The 26,510-nt window shown below is 23.6% G+C and overlaps 1 protein-coding gene across 3 annotated transcripts in view; it reads left to right on the top strand.

Annotated features, from left to right (window-relative positions):
* The first annotated feature begins 1,295 nt into the window (after positions 1-1,295).
* LOC136977513 (nephrin-like) overlaps positions 1,296-26,510 on the top strand; it is a 143,941-nt gene continuing 118,726 nt past the window's right edge. For all 3 annotated transcript variants that reach the window (XM_067273001.1, XM_067273000.1, XM_067272999.1), the window contains exon 1: positions 1,296-1,473. In XM_067273001.1, coding sequence (XP_067129102.1) covers positions 1,413-1,473 — 61 coding nt within the window. In that variant the 5' untranslated portion in view covers positions 1,296-1,412. The remainder of the gene's footprint in view (positions 1,474-26,510) is intronic.

Here is a 26,510-nt window from a genome sequence, read left to right as displayed (position 1 = left end):
CTTAGATTGAAATTAATTACGTTTCGTAACATTAATAACAATCAAGTTACGTTTTACGAATTTGCATTTGGTAATTCAATAACGTCAGCGAAAGAAAGAAGAAGGAAGAGAAAGACGAAGAAAAAACAAAATTATTGTCTAAATTATTGATGTAATAGATACAATATGATGAAAAAACGATAGAAATAATGAACTCTTATTTCCAGTTAAGATTAAAAAAAAGAATAAAAAAAATAACGCCTTCGGCATACAACCAACTGTCAATACTTCGTTGTAACGAGACCAAGTGGGACTTATCCGAAATTTTATGGTCAAAATAAATTGCTTTTTGTTCTAGAGTCGTTCTGTTACTCCTGAACATTGACAAAACCTATAAAATCGCATTCCGACTGATAATCGAATCTGTCACATACGTTCCCAGAAAAAGATATATTTATTGTATTTTTATTGAATGAATGAGTTTCTAAATTTCTTAATACGTCGAAAATCAAAGTTTATAAATATTTATACCAAACTAGAAAATATTAAAAGCATAAATATTTGCTTAAAAATATATTATATCGACTTTAACAAATTGAGAAATTTAGAGGTATGTTCCTCCCCCTCTTTAGTTAAATGAATTGAGATAAGTATTATATTTCTTATAGTTTCTTTATTGAATTTTATTTGTAGTTATCTTGCTTTAACATTATAAGATAAGATACATTAGGGAATTTAAACAGATATATAAGTTTTCTGCGAAGTAAATAATATGACAACTTAGAAGAATTGTTCCAATATGCATTACTATGTTGCAGGTAAATCCAATTTTGTCAAGATGAAAACAATCATAAAAGCCATTAGAGTCTTATTTATACCATTAAACTAAAAACGGATGAAATTACAATCCTTTCAAGTAAAATTTATTCACTCAAATAAATAATATTACTTTAAAAAAAACACGCATTTTACTTATATTCTACTTTAAACAAATTTATCTTTATACAGACAAATTTCTCCCTTATTTATATATTTACAATTCTTAAAATATTAATTATATACATGTGGGAAATTGTACTCGCGTTTTTATTATTACTATTTTCCCATTTACCTAAATTGTAATTATATATAAATATAGAATTAGAAATCAAATTAAATATTAAAAATATCAATTGGTATTCACTTCCTCTACGTAATCATCACTAAAACCGGAAGCAAGGCATTGAACCAATACGAGACGTTTATACCACGTGATACAGTCTCTCTGTCAGCTATACTGCAGTGCACCCCAATCGGTGGACTTAGTAGCGAGGAAATCGACGGAGTCGCAACATCGCTATGTCTAGCTCGACACTGTACACGGGCTCCAAGTAAATACGGATTATAAACAATACAGTTTAGTGTCATAAGTTGAGAAGTTACACAGCGACACTATGCTCGATCCACGTTATTGGCTCTTAGTGACATTGGCTGTAGTTTTTGCACAACAGAAAGGTATGTTTTTTTACATTGTGTTTTTATTACAGAATAATAATTAATGATTAAATTCGTTAAATAAATATAAATCAACTTATAAATCATTTCAAACACTTATATGCACTCCTTTCTGAATTTAAAAGTAATTTAATTTACGTAAGAAACTGGAATGATTATAATTTTAAGCAGGAAAAAATTTTATGCTTACCGCATGGGAATTAATTATTTATATAGTTAAGAAAGCTTGGTTTACGTAGGTTCTTACACGAAGCTTTTGCACACTCGTACTAAACATTCAGTTTAATTTATGACAACTTTCAGTTTTAGCGATCATTTATGTGAATTTCATTAGTCGAGATGTGGACTCTCTCCTCTCTGTGTGTGGGTTTCAGTAGCATTTTTCCGAATCGCTTAACCAGCAATTGCCACATTACCAATAACTTCCGCTCAAGAAGGCACAACCGAAAGAGTTTATTGAATTTCTACGTTTGCTGAGTCTGTTTACTTGGTATCTGTTGTTTTCTCTTGTTATTTCGCGATCTGGGAAATCTTTCAGAATACTTAAAATATTATTGAATTTACTTCTTTAAAAATTTAATTTTTTCTAATTTTATTTTTATATTTTGAAAAATTCAAACAGTTTATCGAAATTAAATTCGTTTCTTATATTATAATTGAAAAATAATTAATGCACTTTAAAAAAAAAATATTCAAGAATTTATAAAACAATTTAAAACTTTTATTTTAAAAATATAAAGTTTTTAAAATTCAGTAAAATTTTCAAAAATGTATATAAATAAGTAATTAACTTTCATTCTATTTAAAGTATTTTTAAAAGTATTTAATTAAACTATAAAACTTTACATTTTAATTATAAAATCATGTTTATATTAAATTACTAATTTATATATATATATTTTAAAATATTATTTTGACGTTTCTAGAAGACGAATAAATAAATAAAAATTATTAATAAAAATAAACACTTTTTCTTAAGCAAGAATTTAAATCTTGAAAGGGAAAGTATTAAAATTTATCTATACAAGTTTTTAAGCTTTTTTAAGCACTGAAAATTGTCAATTTTCTTGCAGCGATAACAAAAAATAAGAAAAAAAAATTTCCTTTTTTATAAAAACACGCCAAACTTTACGGATAAAATAAACAATTTTTTCTTTTTAGAAAATAAAAATAAAAAAAAATTAAAACTTTTTTTACGTTATTTATCAATAAAAATAACTCAGAAAATATTAATTTTAATATATTATACGGTAAATATATACATACACGCCTTGTAATTATTTAAATTTACGATTGATACAACTAATTTTAACTCTATACGAGAAGCTTTAAGTGAAGTTTTAACAAGTGACAAATAGAACTATTCTAAACTAGAATATGCAAACTTATTGAGCAACTAGCGTGATATAGAATATTATTAGGTCGTAGTATATAACAGCATTAATTATTGAGAATCTGTCATCTTTCATTACCAACTTAAATCTAAATGCAGTCAGTGAACTGAAATCCTTTTCTATTACTGAATATTCAGATAATTAATAGATTAAGGGAGAAGGATTTCAATGTTCGAGTTGTTGTCTGATAGGCAGCAATCAAATCTATGAAGTTATATGTCAATATTTTACAGTGGAGTAAGTAGAAGATTTCAATATAATGAAAGAAGAAAAGAAAAGAAAAAAAAACAAATATTTGCTAAATTATTGATCGAAAATTGCTTACTCTATAGTTTTATTTTCTAAAGTTTAAACCATAATCTTAGTGATCAAGTGTTGAAAAGTGTCACCAAAGACTGATGATGAAAAAGGTCATGTTTAACTCCTTTATCTGACTTCAGATGACAACAGTTAAAGAATGAAATTTCTCACTTTTCTTAAAGAATTAGCCAATGTTTAGTAACAATAATTGAATTAAATATATTAGAATTTTTAAATAAGTATCATATTCTATTTATAAATTTATAATCAATTAAATAAGTAATTTTAAAGGTTAAATATTCTAGAAAAAAATCGTGCTCGACATTTACTTTTAATAAAGTTTTCGATTTTAACGAATTACATTTATATTTTAATATAACGGCAATAAATTTATTCATTTTTTAAAGATTATAAATCTGTTTAATTAATCATTATTTAGGCAAATTTTTTTATTCTTCGTTCGTAAATATTAACTTTTCCTTCACTTACTTTATTCTTTAATACGTTAAATACAAGTTATTAGTTATATTAGAATTTCATTAAATTTATTAAAACTAGTTTTTTTCTTAACTTTCTCATTTCTGATTCTAAGTAAATATTATTATTTTAATGCTGTTCCTTCTTAATTTGTATTAATACATCTATCTAGGCATACACATAAAATATTTTTTATCATCTGTTTACTACTTAAATACATAAAAATTTTTATAGTGTTAAGCTTGAATTTATCCATTTTATTCCTCAAACTTACTTAATGACTAACCTCATAAACTGTGCCTTAATAGGCCTACAATTAAACTTCTATTTGTACAACAAATTACATTGTGTGACATACCTTCATTGTTTCAAGTTATTGCTATTGTCATAGCTTTTATATAATCAAAAGAGAAATAAATTGTCCCTATATGAGTGTTTTCCTTCCATTTTTAAATTTGTTTATGCTACTGCTTCAACTTAGATCATTTCTCAATTGCTTAAATGGTTTCTCTAAAGTTGGTGTACATTATATCCAACACATACTATTGTACACGGAAAAATGCCATTAGTAGCATTCGTGATATGAAAACAAACTAGTTTCAAAAGAGTATGAAACATTTGAGGTTCCTCCAATGACAACAGCAGATAAATAAATTCTTAGAAATAAACATCTTTTACTCATCAAAATAATATTTACATTTTTATTTATTGTAAGCATTTAAAACAATATAACATCTATTACTTCTACTCTTCATTGTAGTTTACTGCCTAACATAATTTTATATAAGAGCTCATCCTATGTAAATTTTTTCAATAATATATAAAGTTATTTTTTATGAAAGAATCTTTTTAAATTATTATTTTAGCATTGTATTAATATAAAGAATCTGTATTAATTAGGAATCAAAATTTACGCTTAGTTTAATTAAAGTGTTTTAGTAATAAGCAAACAAGAAGAGACTTTCTATGAAAATTTCCTTTAAAATAACCAAAGAATGTTTAATTTAAGAGACCCTGTCTGAACTTGAATCCTTGATTAAGATCGTCTCCTAAGTTTAACAATTTTTTCCCCCCAATCCTACGTATTATCAAGATTGTTATCGATTACTTTAGCATATTTGCATAATTAAATACCTTATTTTTATCAAATACTTAATTTGTGAGTTTAAATTATAAACATGACACCCTCATCTAATTACTGGAAAATAGTTTTTTAGTATACTTTTCTACATTTAACTTATATTAAATTTTATTGGAAAATTCCATTAATTTAGGCCTATAAGAAAACAGACAATGAATATAAATGCCGTAGTTATTTTTAAAATGAGATTATGACATACATTTAAATAATAATTTTTATCGTTTCATAAACTATTAAAATATAAAATTTTATTAAAAATTTTAGGTTTTTTAAAAATTTAATTTAAATTTTAATAGTTATTATTTTTTTATTGTCTTATTATATAAATTGAACTAGTTTTAAAGGAAAATAAATATTGCCAAACAACAGAATATCTGTATAAAATCATTAAAATATTCGTAATAATTTAATATATAAACAAAGAAATATTAATTTCTGTTCATTCTGATGATGATTGAGGATGTATATTTCCCAAATAAACTAAAAATTGAATGTAAGAATTGAATAAAATCATATTTTATACAAGACATAAAACCATAAAACAAGACATCTTTGTTCAGTTTTATTGAGAACATTAAATATTATATATTAAGATATAAGTTATATATAGAAATATCTCTAGTGGTTACACAAGAGTGTGTTCAACTGAAAGAGGGGTGCAGATATAGGGAAAGAGTAAAACTAGATCGATGTTCGACGATTCCAATTAAATGATTTTAATTTATAGATGTGTCCAGCGTATAGGAGTGTCCAATTTAAGCTGTTTTATTCTATAGAAAAAGCATACAATATAGCACGCAACACAATAAAAACGTATCAGAAGAAAAAAATTCACGTTCTATTTAATATAGAAATTATAATACAATCGTTCAGGATAAATAGAATTTTTTAACTTAAACTTGTCTCCTAATTATATCCAGTAGCATCTGTGTGGTGTCCCACCCGGCCGAGATAATCCGCATTCCATCGTTATTATTATACTTTAAAGCGCAAAAACGAAAAGTATTGTAATTCCGAGTGATTGATTTAATGAAAATGAATTCAAATTTCTTAAAAAGCAAACGTCGAAAGCTTTCAAAAAGTTATATATATATATTTTTTTTACTTTATCGATAGTAACTGAAGTAAGAACATCTTAAAAAAAGTAAAAATAAAAAAATATGCCTGCAGGAATAAGTTGTATGTTATATTTGCTCTATAGTAAGCGGTAAAGCTAACCTATGCCATAAGAGACCTTCGAAAGACAATGTCTATTGTTAACACTACCAAGGTTTGAATTATAAACAATTTTCAGCATGATTGTTTGTTATGTTTTATGCATATTCTCACGATATTTGACTGCTTTTAGTCAAAAATTAGTAAAAAATATTAGTTGTAGTCTAATCCGGAAACAATGTTAAAAAAATACATTAAATAAGATTTTTCTCATTAAGAGAAAAAATACGAGTAAAATTTCTTTTAAGTAGTAAAAAAATTTCAAATGAATATTTCACCAAAAGTAAAATTTCAGTTTCAAAAGTTTTACTTTTCTCTGATTGATCTCAAGTAAGAGCCGAAACAAATCTATTCATCTTTATGTCTCTTGTAGTCTTTAATGAGTAAAATAAAACAAAAAACATAGATTTTTTTTTTACTGTTTCCTCGATTCTAAGATCAAACCGAATATTATTCATATCATTGTTATATTTGATTGCATGGATCTCTCTTACATCATCTGAAATTCTGCAGTTGATTATGTTACAACAACAAGAAACTTTATTCTAATACAAAATAGTGTCAAAATATTTTTGCAATTTAAATTTATTTATATCAATTTTTTAATCGAATTTGTATCATTTCGAAATGATTAAAATTAAATTAAAAAAATTAAATAAAGAGAATTTTAAATAATATAATTTAAGTATATACAATTGTATCTGAAAGTTTACTCAAAATCCTTAAATTGGTTGAATAAAATAATACAGAAAATTGTTTGTATTCGCATTATAGATTTTATAATTTAATTTCAAAATTATACAGTAGTATTATAAGCTTTATAATTTAATAACCAGGAACAATAATAAGAGTATAACGTCTTCTCTTAAGGAGCTTCAGTTCTTTCAGCGATGTAAATTCTTAAGAAATTAAGATTAAAAAAATATATATATATATTTTTTTAAAATGATAAATTAAATTCTACTTTTAAAAAATATAAAAATTAAAGTTATTAAAATAAAAACAATTTTTGCAAATTTAAAAGTAATGGTCTAAACCCTGAATTCTTTAACACTATAAAAAGATATTTTTAATATGTTAGACGAGAAAAAATAGTTCATTATAAATGTGTCAACACCAAGATCTATTCTCATGTATCGTATTAATTTATTAAGTTTACCTAAAGAAGTAAATTAAAAATAGTAATTTATAATTTATTAATTTTACTCTTTAACGTTTAATTTTATTATTTACTTTCTTTTTCTGTTTGAATTTATCGCCAATTAATCATTAACATAGCATTTTATTTTCAGGAAAAAAAAAGTATTAAAAAATTTAATTAAATCTTTCTTTAATTTCTTCTTTTCTTGTATATTTTTCTTTTTCTTTTTTAGATTTTCCATTTTGTTATTAAATTTTTTCGAATTACCTAGGAAAATTAAAATAGCATCACCTAATAAATAAGCAAAAATAATATATGCTTACTTATTTTAATTGCTTAAAAAATTTAATTCAAAAGTCCGAGAAATATATATTTTTAAAAGAATATTTTAACAGTTAAAACAGTTCTTATAGTAATCTTAGCGATCCTTTCTGTTTTAATGAAACGTTGAATCACAGGTAACAGAATCATATACAATTATTTATAACAAATTAACAATTAAAAAAGTGATCACTTTGCTATAAATAATTGTAGTGGTGGGGTGGGGGTTGCCCAAAATCATATAATTTCTAATAAAACGTTGTCAAACCTCACAAAAGGTATAACAAAAGATATAAGATATTTCATATTATATATCAATAATTGATATTAGAGTCATATAAAATTAAATATAAAACATGGATAAATATTTATTAACTTTTTATTAAAAAAATCAACAATTGATACTAAAAATTATTTTCAATATGTTATAAAGTATATATATTTTTTTAAATTAATTTAATTAAATAAATATTAAAGTTTACGTTTAATATATAGAATATATATATAATTAAATATCAATTTCCTGTTAATTATTTAGAATTAATATTAATTACTTAAATAATGTTTATGAGTTAATAATTGAGTTAAAATATTTGTAGACTTTAAACATTATATATATATATTACTAAATTTGCTTATAATCAATAATCTTATTTAATATTTAATGGATATAAGTGATCGATAAAAGTTATATAAAAGTTTCAACTCTGAGAACAATTAATAAGAAAGACGCTTAATTAATTAATTTCAATGTCGTACAGATGGGAATTTGAATGTTTAAACCCCTCAATTTGGCAATTCAAATATAAAATGTTACTATGTTAGTAAAACAGGTCCACCAATGGCCGAGTGGATAAAACCACAGAAGAGTTGTACTTAGTTGTGGGTTCGTGCCTGACCAAAGGGGTTGGCCACGTGTAATTTACCATGTTTTCTTTGTGTGTAACACCTAAACAGAAGCCAATTTTTTGTTTTCATGCGTACCTGACTAAAGTGGAGTTTTTCGTGTTTTCACACGTTTAACACCGAAATACTGGTCAGTTTTCCATAGAAAGTCCTCCCTAGAGGCACTCTTTGGCAAATCGCTCAAGTGTTGCGTTGACTTATCCCATCAATCTAATCTAATGTTAGTAACAAGTATATTGTAAATAATTTATATTTACTTTGTACCCACTCAGTTTTTTCCTTAGTCTACTCTATAGCTTTACGCTATATTCTTATATTGTAAAAAACTGAAACTACTTTGTGAAAAAATAATGCGTTTTTTTAAACCCAAGCCTCTTAAAAAGTCCTACACATCCGTCTGATTGATTTAATAATAAAAACTTTAATTGCCTTTTTAAAAACTGTTTAAAAATATAAGTGAAAATGGCAATATTAAATTTATTACATAAAAAATTAAAGTTAACAATTTGCTTTCTTCAAATAAAAAATTTAAAAACATGCAATTAAATTTTAAAATATATACTGTTTAATATACAGGGGGATACATATACGAATACGAAGCGTAAATTTGAGTATAGAACAACGTGCTGTTTTCAAAATTAGTGGAAAGAAAAAAAAAGATAATTTAGATTTTACAATGGTTAACAGGGCCACCCTTGTTTTATATAGTGTATATAGTATATTCGCTTTTAAAAAGAATTTTATAATATACTTTATAAAAGAAAAATGATGTTTGAATTGAACGTATGACATAAAATATTATTAAAGTTACGAAAAATATTAAAAGAAAAAGAAAAATTGATAACGTGATCTGTAAAAAGAAAGAATTGATTCGTATAACGTGAATTGAATCATTTGTAATAGTTGGCTCGAAGGTGTTTTAAAACAAAAAATATAGTTTTAAAATAATATAAATCGAAAATAGATATTGATCAGTATTTGTTGTAACTGGAAAAAGTAAAGAAAAATATTGTGTAACCCTCATACACAATAAAAATGTTTTGTAAAGAGCATTCGTGGATCAATTTGTCCGATGTACACACACACACACACACACACACACACACATATATATATATACGTTATATTATATAAAATAATTAAATTTTCAATTAGATTTATGTTGATTTATACTCAAATTTATATTATCAGTTTTCATATTAATAAATCAAATGAAAATATTATAAAAAATTGGCTTTGATTGAAGCAAAATCTTGAGATTACACACACATTATATATATAGGTCTATATATATAATTGTTTTATAAATTCACTAAAAATCAATTGCATGTATGTCATTTTTATCAATTGCTTTCCATGTTCAACGAATTCAAATAGAATTAAAATTTATTACATTTTTAGGAATGATGAGATGGTGTTGTAGAAGGTTTGATTTTTATATTGTAACTGTGACATCATAATACCAATTTTTAAGCAATTATAATTGCAAACTACAAAGTTTTATAAAGTTTCACACACCACAAATTGAAGTCTGTAAAGTCTATAGTAATATTTTCGAAAATTTAACCATATCAATGCATTCCATCACATGATTATGTTAGATTCAATTCGGTTAGTAAGAGTTTTAATCAAATTTTGATTAACTTTTATATAAAAATCTGGAAACAAAGTTTAAAAAGTACGATGATCTATCAAATTCTTAGAATTTTCGAATAGTTTTGTAATTCATTTTAACTACTTTTAATACTAGAATATTTTATTCCATTATAACACTTTAAGAAATTTAAAAAGTATAAAAATAATCAAACTGAATAATTAAATAGTCAAATTAAAAGATCATTAATTCGTGCCAAAATATATTTTTTAATTGTATTTTTTATATTCATTAAAAACTTTCTTCGTAATTGTTTTTTTATGTAAAAAAGCAATATATGTATATATATATATATATATATGTATAACTTTTTGTAACTATATTTAACTTTATTAATGAAATTTAGTTTCGATGCAGATGTTGTTTCTTGCCATAAAAGGAGTATGATAATGAGTTTTGAAAAAGTTAAGATATTTGCGTATATATCATCAACAGTGAGATATTTTATACTCAAGTTTAAAAATTTTGTAAAAGTTTACGTACTTCAAAAAATTCATAGAAAAAATAACAAGATAAAAACAAGTTGAATTATGGCCAAAAACACGTGTCTTCAGTTTTTAATTCTTAAGGAATAGCATATTCTTATACCTAAGAATAAATTTAAATATAAAAATTTAAATTATTAACACTTAAATAATCCCAGAATTATTATTTTTTTAATTAAATTTTAATTTTATAATTAATTTTTTGACTATATACCCATTAAGTATATATCCCTATCTTCTTTTATTTTAATTTTAAAAATTTTAATGAATTTACTATTTTAATTTAAAATAACATAAAGTACGTTTCGTCTATTATATGAACTATTTGTTATTATTTTAGTATTTATAAAATTCTCTAAATTGCATGAAGAATGGTTAAAGCATTTGCGTTACATTCTAGAAATGTTATACTTTTTTTTATAGGAAAGTTTATAAAGTTTACTTTAATTTATATAGAGAAAGTAATAGTAAAAGTATGTTTCTACAAGTTTTTACTTTTATTTTTATAAATCAAACGACATCGAACATGGACGAGAGAAGAAAGAGACTTAATAGAAATCGAAGCAACATTAGTCAAGTATAAGATTTTGTTGAATTGACTTAACATGGATTTGCTATGAGATGTTAAAATAATGTAGCAATACGTTAAACTTTATCTAAGAGATACTTTTCAATTTTTTTTGTAATATATTAAAAACTTATTACTTTTACATACTTTACTTACGTAATACATTTTACTTTGGAAATTGAAACTTAAAGTGTACGTGAAATTTTTCTATAGAAGGATGATAAAAATTATTTACTTCTACAACATAGTTTACATTATCAAATAAAAATCTATTAAAGAATTTGAATTATTAATAAGATTTTAAATATTAGGCATTTTTAAAACAAAATTTAATATTTTCGCTTATTTTTTTTTAAGATTGGGATTTAAAGATTTAAAGCCTTTCAGATCGGGAAATTTTCATATAAAAATAAATTTTATAAATGCTAATAATACATTGATCTAAGCCGAATTTAAAAATCTGCAATAACGTTTCTACTCTCAGTTCTACTACTGAAAATAGTAAGAAATATGAATTTTAACAAGCTATAAACTGTACTTAATTATAGATATAAACCTTTATACATATGATTAAAAAAATTCATAACAAATGTCTACATATTTTTTTATTGAGAATAATAATTATTAAGCAGTTCTAGATATATTTTTAGACCACCACAATACAATAAAGGAATACAGAATAGCTGAATTTTTCCCCCTTTTTCACCTTGTGGGAACTTTACTTGCATGCCCATCATGAACAGACCAGGCACTTAATGGGAATGGCTAAGAAGAGAGGACTGTGGCCCAATAGATGGATAGATTTGATCCATCTGTGTGGTTTTTACGAGTGATTTACTCGTAAAATCCACTCAAACTTGAACCTGGAGTGAAAGACTTACACCTTTACTGTCTCTACCATTCGGTTGTCAAACATCTGAAATTATGAATGTGTGTAGTTGAATAAATTTAAAAATTTTTAGCTAAAAATTTAAAATATGCAGAAAATAAATTGTTGGTTGTAAAATATTTAAAGAATGAAGTTTAGTAAATATTTTAATTCCACTTAATAAATTTACTTAGTAAACATTGAAGATTATTCATTTTTCTTTATATTTGTAAACTCATTATAAAGATATTTTAAATCTTTTCCATAACAAATTCGGAAAATTCATAAATAAACAAGTTAGATAATATTATATAAATTGCCAAATTTCTTGTAACATGGATGAAAACTTTTAATTAATAATTATTTAGAGTTATTTCAATTAAAAAATAAGTATTTTATTAATTTCTTTGTATTAATTGATTTAGAATTGAAATAATTCTGAATTAAAACATTATACTAAATTCGTGTTTCTATATACAATATGTTTGGATAATTTTATAGGTTATAAATAAACAAAATGTTTGAATTATATGACTATAAATTTCAAAAATATTACAATGAAATGATAAAATTGTCTATAAATCACTAAATAAAGTTATAGTATGATTATATTTGCGTAAGATATTTGAAAAATTTTATAAATTCTTAGTATAAAATGCATCTTATGAAACATTCCGATATATCCATAGCTCCTTCATTGATCTCTTGTTAGAATAGGCTGTTTCTACTCGACAAAGTAACGTTCTTATTTTATCTTATTGGCTCTGATCTATTTTTATCTTCAGTTCACTATAAGATTTCAGGTAGAAAGTAATCTATAAATTTAGATAACAAGTAAACTTTATATTAAATCACATATTTGCTCCCCATCATATTTGGATTTAGATTTTTATATCTATATTTTTGTGGATTTTAAACTATTATTTTTAAATTGATACCATAAAAGACTATATATATGTATATATATATATATATTTTAAATTTAAATTGTTTACAGTCAGAAATATAGTAACATAAAAATATATAAATATAAATCTACGATAATTTCTTATTAAAATTTAAATTTTATTATCTAATTCAAATTAAAAACTGTTTAATTAATTCCTGTCTTTCGTTCCCATATTTAAACTGAAAACCACAATAGAATAATTTATCGAGGGAAAATAATCATGAAAATATAAACAAAAACAAACTCTTGTTGATGAGATGATTGAGATTTCAAGTTTCCATGATAAAATCTTAATATTTTCTATGTTAAATTATTCAATAAAATTCTTCTTAGCTAAGATTTGATTGTGTAATTTAATTAAAAAATACAGTATATATATATATATATATTATTATAAAGTAAAGAATATCGTTAGAAAATAAACATGTTTTTCACAGTCCATCACAGTCATATAACCAAGAGTTTAAGCAATTATCATTCATTTAATTTTAAGTATGTTGTTAATTTGACTCTGACCCTTGACTGTGAATTGTGGGGACGAGAATGTGTCGTAGTAATTTATGTTGACTATGTCAAAATAAGCTACAGTGGCACAACTCACGCTCGTCACAGATAAGATAGAATCCAATTCTGTCCAAAGTTACACCTATTTTTAAATATATAAGGTTTCTTAGTCTGCTAAAAAGTCGATATTTAATTTATACGGTTCCGGATTTAGGATCTTGGATCCCTGGTGCTCCAAAATCCTAAATCCCTGGGTCTTTGGTGCTCCTCTGTCCCTGGTTTCATGCACGTTGAAATTTACAAAACATTCTCATTGATACATATTACTTTAATACCATTTGAATCACTTCTTCAATCTATTTGAAATGTTTAGTTATTCAGTTAATTTATTATAAGTGTACACACTAATAAGAAAAAAAACATATCTTAGTTACAAAATTTGTCGCCCATTATTTGCCTTCTGCACTATTCACTAAATACTTATGATGAAATCATTATCAATTTTACAATAATATATAGCAGAGAAAATAAAATATTATTATAAATATTTCTACGAAATGAATAAAAGAATGGAAGTTTATATTTTTCAATTAGATCGTCTACTTTGCTATGCTTTCTAAGTAGAGAATTTATTGAAGTTTCACTTGTTATAGCATACCAGATAATTTATGATTCACAAATTACACTATCCATTATAATTATTTGAAGTATTTAATGGTATTTCATTTTTTATGAATTAATACTTCTTTGCACTAGAAACAATTTTTATCTCTTCTAGACTTCACGATTTTAATAAACACAACTCATCTCATTTGTAAGGTACCGGTATTTGTCTTACAGGTAAGTATACAGAGATTGATTTTTTAGTACAATTAAAACAGAATAAAGAACGTAATTAATCTTGTTTCATTTACTAACATTTTATACTTTAAAAAATCTAAAATTTAACAAAAAAAAGAACTCATTTCGAATTGAAAGCATATCAATTCTCCAAGCTTTAAAAAAATTCAATACCATTATGAATGAGAGATTCCATCAGATTATTGATAAAATATTTAAGCATTTTTTACAAATTTGTCATTAATTTATTCATCGTTTATAATTTTTTATATTTATAAAACAAAAACGTTATTCGATCGAGGTGATGTTTATGAATTACGCTTTTGTAAAAACTAGTTCTAAATTCAAATATAAACTATATAAAAATATTTTAAAATATTGAAATATATTGAACAATTACTTAGAAAAACGTATTGATTTACGAATTAGTTCATAAATTCAATATTTAAGTAACTATAGGAAGAAAGATTTCACGTAATCCATACCATCAATTGAAGTGTATTGGATGTCTTTCGATTTGTTTGATTATCTATTGATATAAGTATTGTTCTAACAGTCAGGCAAGTTTCCTGATAACTTTTTCTTACGGTTATTGGATTAGTTAATTCATGAATCCTAACTTTATTTTCTCAATATACCTGTAATGCATTTTCTTTGATATTGCCTATTTTCTCATAAATTTCGATCTTTATAATAAATATATTGAGACATACTTTTTTATTAGAAAAAAAAACTAAGAAACCATTTCCATAAATGTGTATTTTAAATTAAGTAACACACTTTAATTTTTCTTTTATATTTATGTAATCGATTCATAATTAAAAGATTTCATTCAATTCTTCATTTTGTTCTTATATTACGGAAAGCTAAAATTAGATGTAATGCTTATATTTCGTGACAATAATATGCATGAGTGGAAGAAAAATCAAAAGCATAACATTTTTCAGCGATCGATATACTTCATAGAAATGCACGAAGAAAATACTCACCGTTAAAAAATAACAAATTAAGATATTTTATCATTAAAGTAGTCATCAGTCCAACAAGTAAAGATGAAAATATATAGAAATAAAAAAAATAGAGGAGAGGAAAAAAAACAAAATATTGTTATCGGTATAAAATCGAAAAATATGGCTCTTAAATAAAAATCTTTAGAAAATTTCGCTTCGCTAATTCTACATTGATCGCTTTCAAATCCATGCAGCTTAACCTTGATGGTGTTTTATTTTATTTTTTCGTTTTTATTTTTGTATAGAACAACGATAGAATTGTTTAAAATATACGTTACACTTTTACATAATTCCGCAATATACTTAATTATATAAATGTAAAATATTTTTAGTCAGCGTAATATTTCAGTTAAATTATTCTGAATCTTTTAGATAATTTATATATAACCTACATTTAAATATTAAATATTTAAATATAGGTTAATATAATGTAAGTGTATAATTTAAATTTTTTAAAATTAATAAAGAAAGGATATACACTTTAAAAGATAAAAATTCCGCTAAAATAACGAGATTTTATTAAAATTATAAGAAATTTTTAGTGATTATTATTATTATTATTATTATTATTATTATTATTATTAAGCCGTAAAATTACTTTTACGAAAGAAACAATATGTTCGTATAAAGAAAATTATTTGAATTAACTAATATTTAATGCTATAGAAATCATCTTATATTACAGTATAAAAGATGTTTTATGTTGTAATTATTTTATTTTATTATGGTATTATTATAACAATTAATAGAGAATAACACAGCCGATATCGACAAAATATACAAGTGTTATAAATTTCGTTACTTATTAAATCCACGTTAATATAATATATATATCTTTTTATACTATAGTAAAGTAAATATAATACTTAGTTTATGTGCAAGTAATCAATATGCTATTTATTAAATATTCAAAATTTATACCAAGAAATAGAAACGGTGCCTCATTTTAAAAAAGAAAAGTTATTTGTTTTTTTCCAAATGTTTCTTAGCATAATAAATTGAAAGTAATGAGAGCATAGATACGTAAACAGACAAAAATTTACATAGATGAGTGCATAGATACATTAACAGACATAAATTTACACAAAAGAACCAAAATGGTAAAAATATTAACCTGTCGTTCTGTGGAACAGGGGTTCAAACAGTTATATTTTCCTAAATTTTCATGTATAATCTGACCCATATAAGGAAGTCTTTTGTGCACTTGGCCAATTTATTCAATGTACGAAGAGAGATTACGTTAATATTGTAAAAAAAAAAAATACATTTAACTTTCTAAAATACCGTTATAATTATTACACTAAATTAAATGATATTGTTTTAGCAAAATAGTGTCAAAATATATCATTCCAAGCATAAAAGCAAATTAACGATAATAATAATAATATAATATAAATATTTACAGAAAACACTTTTAATGAAATTTACACAATAATAACTTTTAATATAAGTTTTGTAAATAAACAGATTGAGATATTTATTTTGAAATTGCTTGTTAAAATTTTTACTTTATTTCTTCTACAAACATTCATCAATATATATATATTTTACATATGTTAAAAGACATATATTATAATCAATGTTCAGTAATATTATTTCTAAAACAATAAAAAAAAAGGAAATCCTAATATACCAAAACAAAACAAAAAAAAAATTTCAAAAAGAAAATCTTTTCATGTTGTTTTATCCAAAAGAAAATATTGGAATGCATTTTTGGTCTCGGTTCAGCCATTCTATTATGGCAGAGGAATGTATTTTGATTCAATACATACACTCAAATATATTGCTGGAATTTTTATTTATATGATAAAATAAATAAATTTTATTAACAAAGTTTATAATTAATAGACACAGTGTATTATTAAAATATGTTAAATATATAATTAATAACTGTAATTTTATTATTTAAAATAAATATTGAATCTAGTCACTGTATAAAAATTTGATACATTCTAGTTCTAGTTTTAAAAAATTCAACACAACTAAAACACTGATATTTTCTATTATTAATCATAAATAAATATAAATTTATTTATAAAAATAAGTAAAAAATTTTACCTAAAATTTAATAATACAATTTATTTTCTTTAAAAATTAATAGTTAATATTATGTATTTTTAAAATACATTTAGAAATAAATATTAATTCTTATAATTAAAAGTTTAATAATGCAACAATGAAGTTATCGTAGAGGTGTGAGTTTAGAAAGGCGAAAAGAAAAAAGAAATTAAATTGAGTAAATTAAATTTAATTCAATTTTAAAATAAAAATTTTATTTTTTTTTTCTAAATTTTATTAAATAAATAAATAACTTGAAGGATATATATATAGAGTAATTTCTTCCAATTTAATACTTAAGATGAGTGACGATAATCACATGAACGAGCAACGATTATAATTTTTATTTTAATTACGCAGCAAGTAAATAGAGTTTAAAAAATATAAGTCCAATGTCGATATTAAATTACGTTATTTCTTAATTTAACGAGTATAATATTTCAGCTTATATAGGGAATTGTAGATCGATATGAAAAACGTCTAGGGAGAGTAACTAATAACAATGAGTTCCCTGTTCATTTAAGTGTGCATAATCAGTAAATTAAAGTTTAATAAGAGCTTAAAAAATAGTTAATAAAGGAAAAAGATTTAAAATAAAAATTGTTCAATTTGAAAAGTATTTAAAAGAAACTATTCGAAGATTTTTGTTGAGCGACATTGGCATGAAATGAAAAATAAAAATAAAAAATACTTTGTGTGTCCTTTGAAAAACTATCGTTCTTGTCTGGAGGCGCCATTAACTTCCACCGCTTTCACTCTCAGCCACTTTTTGTTTTTTTCTTGTTTACTTCTTATTTTCTTTGCGAATTGGTCGTAATTCCGAGTCCAAATTAGTTCAGTTGTAACGATAGATGAATGAATTGCTCGAATGAATTAATGTATTTTTAATATAAGTAACTTCTGTTAATTAATAAATTAATATTGTTTTTCACTTATTTCTTCTACTCTTTCTAAATTAATATTATATATCCTATATAATCAGTTGTAGCTACATTCTTATTATATTAATGTACACACGTAGGCCTATATAACGAAGAATTTTTCGGATATTCAACTTCTTTCTATAGTCAATTTTATTAATTTAAAAATAAATGTAATAAGAGATTAGTGAGATGCATAAAAATCAAAAGATTTTAATATTAAATATCTGTAATCTTTTATTATAGATGCCATAAAGCAGAATAAGTTCTGTATAATGTTACATACGGTTCTAAAATTGGAAGTAAATGAAATCAAGTATGCTTGACCAAGGACAGAATGTTCTTATATAAATAAATTTGTAATGTAAATGACAATAAAAGTTTTATGGTTGATGAAACATAATTTATTATTACTCTATATAGTAATATATTATTCTAATTACTCATTATATAGGCTAATCACCAGTGTACAGAAACGTGTAATAACGAGAGGTTATATAAGTTACAATTATTATACCTTTAAATATTGGATAAGAGGTATTGAATGAATGCCTAGTAAATATTATAGGCAATTCGATAAAATTTTTATTAATAAGTTGAGTAAATCCTAGAAAAAGAATGAAAAAGAAAACGTTATAATAATATTTTTTCAGAAATTTCTCTTTATCGAGGTAAGCTTACCGAACGAAAACAAAAATTTGTCATGGAAATAATTTATGGCTGTTCGTGCATGTACGCTTATGTGATTTGACCTACCTTTCGTTTATATGTCATAATATAAAAAATAAATTTATATCCGTGTTTTTGATATTACATTCGTATCGAATATATTTAAGTTATAAATTACGGGAAACTATTTGTTACTTATAACAAATAGGTATAATATAAAATACATATTGGATAATATAGTTGTGTGTGTCTGTATGTCTCTTATATTTAAAAACAGACATTTTATTTGATAAAAGAATGCTTAGAATGTAATTAATTTAAGAATTTATTTAAATTAAGCAAAAATTATAAATAAAATATTTTAAAATTTAAGTTTAAAACATATTCTTGTTATTTGGAAATAATTTAAATTTTTAAGAAAGTAAAATATTAAAATATTTATTTGATATTTCAGGAAAATATGTTTGATTTAACTGAAACCATGACAGTAGAATAAAGCACGAATTAAGTAGTAATTATTTATTAGCTGTTTACACTTAACGATATCCATTCTTGTTGTTTTGCGTGCAACTATTTAAATGTAAGCATTAGAATCCGCTAGGTCAGGAGTCATACGTACTTATGAAACACGCATATTTATGCAAGTAGAATGAACTAAGTTACGCCTCTAGTAACTTGCGGTGTTCGATGGTACTTTCCAATTATTCTAGCTGGTTTATTTAGTACTATCGATCTTCAAGCCAGCTGTCTCACTCAGTAATTTTCACTACTCTGTCTTGTCCAGTTATTCGGTAAGTGATTGATTCTATCCAGAGAATTTAGTCAGAATCAGTTTAAACCAACAGACAATGGAGTGGCAGATGGTTTGTACTCAATGAAAGCATATAAGTTAACACTTCACGTGAAACGTTACATTATACTTTACTTATAGAATATAATGCGTTTTGATAGAAATTACGATAAAATGAATATCAGAAAGTATAAAAGGTAACCTATAAACATGTAAAAGAAGAATCTGATGAAAATTAAATACAATAAATTAACTGGTTATACGGTTTATTTAATGCTACATTTTACTGGTTAGAACTGTAAAAGTTTAATTTAAAAAATAAAGTATAAAAAAGAAACATACTCGTTTAGAAAATCAATTAAACGTTTTTTTAGTGTTACTTCTAAAAAATTTATTGTTTTCTTTGCAGTTAAAGTAATTACAAATTCTCGAAATTTTTATAATACTTCTTTTATACTTGTAAAATTAAAAAGTAAATTCGTGTTTAATAATATATACATAAATTTAATTTCGTAAAATAAAATATTATATTTTAAATATTTAAATTTTTTTCCTCTTCCCTGTTCAACTTTGGGCAATCTTCTTGGGAGATGGATAGTATTGTCCCAAGAGCAACGTAAGTTAGATATCGCATAGGTGGATATCTCCTAGACGGAGAAATGGCGTCTAGGAATAGGAAAATGTGTCTTGGGAGTCTGAGTTACCAGGTTTTATATATGTAGTGGCTAAATAACTGAATGCAGTAGGTCGTATTGCAAGAATCCTGGGGAAATAACTATTGTAGCATTTGGCCTCCACAACTTTTGGGAGTTCGTAGTATCTAGGGATTTAGATAGTCAATCATAAAATATCTAAATTTATAATCGTTTTCATATAAATCAGCTAAATATATAACGTAAAAAATAAAAGTTTAATGTTTTATTTACGTAGTTTATAAAAATATATAGTAAAATTAAATAATATTTAGTTGTTATAAAGTTAATAATTTTTATATAAAATTTATTGAAAAAATGCTAAATTTTCTGATCATTGTAAAGAGAAACGATAAAGTGAGATATTAATATTCATTATAGTGAAGGAATTAAAATAAATTGATAAAATAAAAATTCTTAGTTAATTAAAGAAATTAGTTAATTAATGAAAATCTCGAAACGAAAATGACGATTCGATCAAAATATTATTTCTCTATAAACATATAGATTTAAATGTAACCATATTCTTTTCTGTTGGATCAAGTGTTATAACTGAGTATTGGGCATTGTAACATAGATTAAGCTAAAAATTGGAGTCCTCCGTTCGATGTAAAGATCCGAGTTAAGCTTTCAATATCATCAAATTTCGGGATTAATAATAATCCTGTAATATTGGAATGGTATTGAATAAAATCGACAGGATTACTGTACCGTAAGAGCAAACTGATAAGGATCCAGGATCAAATCCGGCTCAGAATCGGATTTTCAAGAATGGTTTTCGGATAGAACTTCAACATCCATACTAAAAGCCCATTATGGAAATTTTATTCTACAGAAGATTGTTACCAAATATGCCAGTAAAGTCCATTACAGAAAAAATAATTTATGGTATTTATATTTAATAATGTTTTTATTCTGTATTGTTTATTAACACTTTTGTGAAATGAAAAAAATATTACTGAAATACAACATACAAGAATTTCTAGTAAAAAATGTAAATTCCAACATTCTCAATTCTACTTGCACTCTTCATCTTTTAAATAAAATGCTTTTAAAAAAAGATAATCCCATTTGGGGATAGTTAACGCTCTAATAAACAAAGTTAACAATAAGAACCTAAAAAAAATAATAAGGTATTAAGTATTAATCAGAAAAAAATAGAATATCAAGTAATAAAAAGATATTAGAATTTCGATAAATTTGTTAAATATGATGATAACATTAAGTCCTTATAACTTTTAAATTATAAAATGATGATATTAATTGAGATTTAGAACATATTTATTAAGTTTTATACTCGAAACTCTGCATTTATCTTTTATAAGTGAAAGATTTAAATTTTTTTATCGTGCTTTAATTATAAGTTATGTAAAAATATGGTAATGTTATACGCATAGATTTAAGCTTATTATTATATAGTAAGTCAATGGAATTAACGTATTGAGATGTCTACAATTTAGTTTCCCGATAATAAATCTCTTAATGTAATATATATAAACACCACGCGTAAATATATCATATAGTTTATTAGATTATTAGATGTGAAACATGTGCGAAAGTGTATGCTTTATATTATTTTTAGCATGAAGTCGTGACAACTTTGTTTCGTAAATAGCATCTGGCGGATATATGTTACACAGGGTAGGTTTAATTACGTTATATCGTATATTCAATATAAGATAAATGATTTTAAACCAAAAAGTTAGCAATATTTTAGAGTAATTTAGAAATTATACTTAAAATGACCCAAATGAGAGGAGCAATTTGCTAGTGAATAAACGATCAACGGAAAATAATAAAAATGCGGATATCCTTTTGAGATAAAGGATTATAGAAAATAAATGGATTCAGAAGATAAAGTAGCTCATATTTAAAATATTTTATATTAGTTATACATTATGATGAGATTTAAAGTTGAGAAAAATAGAACATAAATATAAGACCTAGTTTATGTGTTGTTAATAAGCTGGTGAATTGGATATATTATCCAATGATAAATTATAGTAACTTATATAGAATTTCAGAAAATATACTAATTTTTCATTTAAAATATGAAAAAAATTATTATATAATTTAAAACTATATATAACTATTCTAAAAGATAGTATATAAATAAAATATTAAGGTAAGATCAAAACTCGATATAGTGCTTTACATTGCGCCTCCCTGATAAAGCGCCAGTGAATAGATCTTCATAATATTGATACTATTAAGTAATAAATAAAAAGATAATAAACTTTTCATTATCTTAATATACTATATTGCATTGTAAACGACCGCAAATCATGAGAATTTCGAATGAAAATTCTCATTGTTTGATTGGAGTTGGACGAGTTATTGTTTAAGATAATTCATTTTAGCGCCACACTCGATTTAGTGCCAATTCGAAAGGCAAACAAATGATAATGCTTATTAAAGTTTGATTTACATAAACATATTATATATATATATATTTTTTAAAGTATTAATATATAAAAGTATTTACACCGTTAATAGAAAACTGATACATCTACTAAACTTATTAATTTTTATAAATTATACATAAATGATTTAATAGCAAAGTTAATTTACCACTAATTGATTTTGTGCAGTTTATAAAATTAATAATTTCAGGTTAAATATATCACTGATTTTCATTCAAATTTTTAAGTAATTATCTCCTTTATTAACTAAAGTTTACGCCCATATTAATAGGTCAGTTTATTAAATTGTATAAGGGTTTTGGTTTATATAAATATATAAATACAATTATATACAGCATTTAACAATTCCAGATTGAATTAGATTCAGTTAGTTAAATTACCATTGTTTCTTAATAATTATTATTCGGTTTGTTAATTAGTCACTATTGAATATTAATGTCCAAATTATTAATTATCTTGAGAATTTTACTAATTTATTCATCAGTTTGATAACTGTATTAGTTTTTTAGATTATTTATTAAACTGTACTTTCTTATTTAATAACAGTTACTTTTGTCAATGAATAGCTACTAAATATTCATGAATATTCTTGTATTTGATATTCCAATAGCCCTAAATCGTATTTAATTATGATAATTTTTCATTTTAATCACTAACTAAATACATTATATCTCCTTGTAATTAGTATTTTAACAACATTGTCTGCACGTTAATTATGCTTTAATGCTTAAAACAGTTACATGTTTTGATTTAACCAAATTGCATAATTGTAATGAAATTATTTTGCATAGCAATTAAATCATTACTTCTTCTATAATTAAAAAAATAATACCATATATTTTTTATTATTAAAATGATCAGTTGAATAAATCATATTCTTTAATCAGTTTCCATTTATAATTATGTTTCATTAATTACGCTTAATAATTTTTTTCTAAATATAAACAACACAGAAAAATAATTTAATTTGTTGATTTTGAATTAAAACTTCAGAAAGTTCTGCTATAATTGACAATTTATATTTTAAATGTTTTAATAAAAATATTGTTACAATGTCATTTTGTTCTCATGAATATTCTTTGCTTTAATTACTTTTAATGCATTGATTTAATTTTCTAAAGTTAGGAAAATGTTACAGGTTTATTCATTTAAAGTAAATGTTAATTAATCGGATTTAGAGTCGGGTATTATTACAGAAAATTTGCATAAAAGTTAAACATTAGAGTTTTTTAAAGATTTTTATGCATAATTTATAGAAGATTTATGGATTTTAAATATACAGGGTGGCCTAAGAGTCAGTTAAGCAAGTTTTGTTTCGTGTGTTACAAGTACAGTTGTAACACACGAATCGTAAATTAAGTTCAAAACAACGTCTTACATCTTGAGTAAAAGTTGAATTAATTGTATATTTTTTTAATAGTGAATTTAGTTAATTAATTTCAATTTATTCCTTTTTACTTGTCTTAAATGCACTTAAATCTTATTATCGTTGCAAAAATTATTCACTAATTTGAAATACAAGCCTTTAAAATTCATAAACAAATTATAATTTACATAAAAGAGAAAACATAAAGAAATATATATATATTTAAGTATTACATTACACACCTCTTATGTTAATGACGTTTAAACTAATAATAGGAAAGAAAATTAAGTACTTAAAGTAAACGATATCTTCTAAAGAAATTGCTAAGATCAGATATATTAATTGTTATTATAAAATAAATTAATCTAATATAACCTGTGATTTATTTGCGAATGAAAGTATATAATTGTATGTACGGGGTGGCCCAATTAACCATGATATATATTTTTCTTTTAATAAACGGCTTCACTAATTCGTTTTACTCGTAAAGTAGAACAACGTCTATAATTTAATATAGTAAACATACTTGGTCATGTATAAAACAGACACCGGATGTATAGGTAATTCGTGGCATTTTATTGAAACCTACTGTACAACGTGTGCTTGGAATGATTTCGGAATTTATAAGTGCTGTTTGTATTTGGGATATAATGTATGGTTAGCTGAGGAAGGCATAAAAACTCCGAAACATATCACGTGACCAAGTTGTACCGTAGGATCCAATAAAGTGTCACGAAATGCCTATAAGTCTGGTGTCTGTTTTATACATGATAAAGTATATTTTAAAATAATTCGATTTATTTTGGTTAACTGACGTTTGGACCACCTATCAAATATATAGAACTAAATACAGTTGTAAATACACTTAAAAATCTCTTTCAAAGCGTTATAAAATTATCTAAAATCTAAGAAAATCAGAAGAGAAGTAAGAAAATGGATGATGCAGAATTATAAACGAAACCTCCAAACTTCGATGTATTAAAAATGACGTGTGCAACATTAGAATTAACAATCAAATTAGTAAAACTTACTTGAAGTATGGGATATAAGACGATATGTTAATCATATCAATTACTTTGGCAGTTTTATGTATGTGTTTCCTTTTCTGGCAGATACAAATTGAAATGTCGAAACTTTACATCATGATAATTATTGAATTCTTATTTATGGAAGCGCATTAATTTTGTTTAGCGTTTGAATGAGTAAAAGGGCTTTTTTTTTAAATTTTAATATCTGTCAGTTTGAAACAATTTACCAGTTAAGATTCGTTGTATATGTATGTATATATATATGCGGATTTTCATTAATTTGAGAAAGTTTGTAAGTTTATTATTAACTTTTGAATTCTTTTATAAAATTTCTAATTATTTTAATTTAAGAATCATTAAATTAATTAATTTTTATTCTTAAATCTGTTGTCTTTTATGCAAATTTTAATCTTAAATTCGTAAAGATAAAGTTTTGTTTGATAATATAATTACAAAATCAAATCGATCAATTATCGAATAGTGTCAAATGACAAATATTAGCGTATCAGATCATTGATATAAGGCAATATAATTATGTGGATTTTCTGATATATTTTACATTTAATTAAATTATTTTAAAAAAAATTTAATTATTATACTAAAATAAAAAATTTAATTTTGAGTTGTTTAGAATAAGATAATTGCATTTGTAAACAGATTAAATTTGTTTTTAAATACAAATTTTGATTATTTAAAGCCAATTTTACCTGACAGGATTATTTATTAAAACATTTTTTCAAATTAAAAATTTTCAGGGAAAGGAAAAAAGCTTTAGTTCTCATCTACCGCATCCTCTGCCGATTGCAACATTTCTAAAAAAAAAAAAAAAAATTTTAAAGTGGATAATTAAAATATTTTAGGTTTACTAACTTATTTATTTAAATAAAAAAGCAAAGTTATAAGACACACAAAAATCTTCATTAATTAAATTATTAAATGTTTATATTATAAAATTTAAAGCCGGAACCTCGCATAATTTAATGTGTTTGCATTATATATTATACTTCTGAAATGAAAAACTTTAATTATCTGAAAATTAAACAACGAAAAACAATTAATGATTTTAAATTCTGTACTCATCTGTTGTTTTTTTATTTGTCTCCTCCCTAAAAATTTGTTAAAAATAACGATAATATAAATTAAACAATCACAATTTACTACATAATCTAGTATTCCTTTAGACTTTCCATTTTCATATATGATATATTAATTTGATACTTTAATTTCTTGAAATTAATTTGAAAACTTGATATGCTATTAACAATGTATCAAATTGTTAACTTGCACAAATGATTTCCAAATCTGTTAACTTCTATAA

The sequence above is a fragment of the Centruroides vittatus genome, unplaced genomic scaffold, assembly GCF_030686945.1.
Source record: "Centruroides vittatus isolate TY-2023 unplaced genomic scaffold, ASM3068694v2 contig_460, whole genome shotgun sequence".
NCBI lineage: Eukaryota > Metazoa > Arthropoda > Arachnida > Scorpiones > Buthidae > Centruroides > Centruroides vittatus.
The sequence above is the reverse complement of the archived record's forward strand: the minus strand, read 5'-3'. Positions and strand labels throughout refer to the sequence as shown.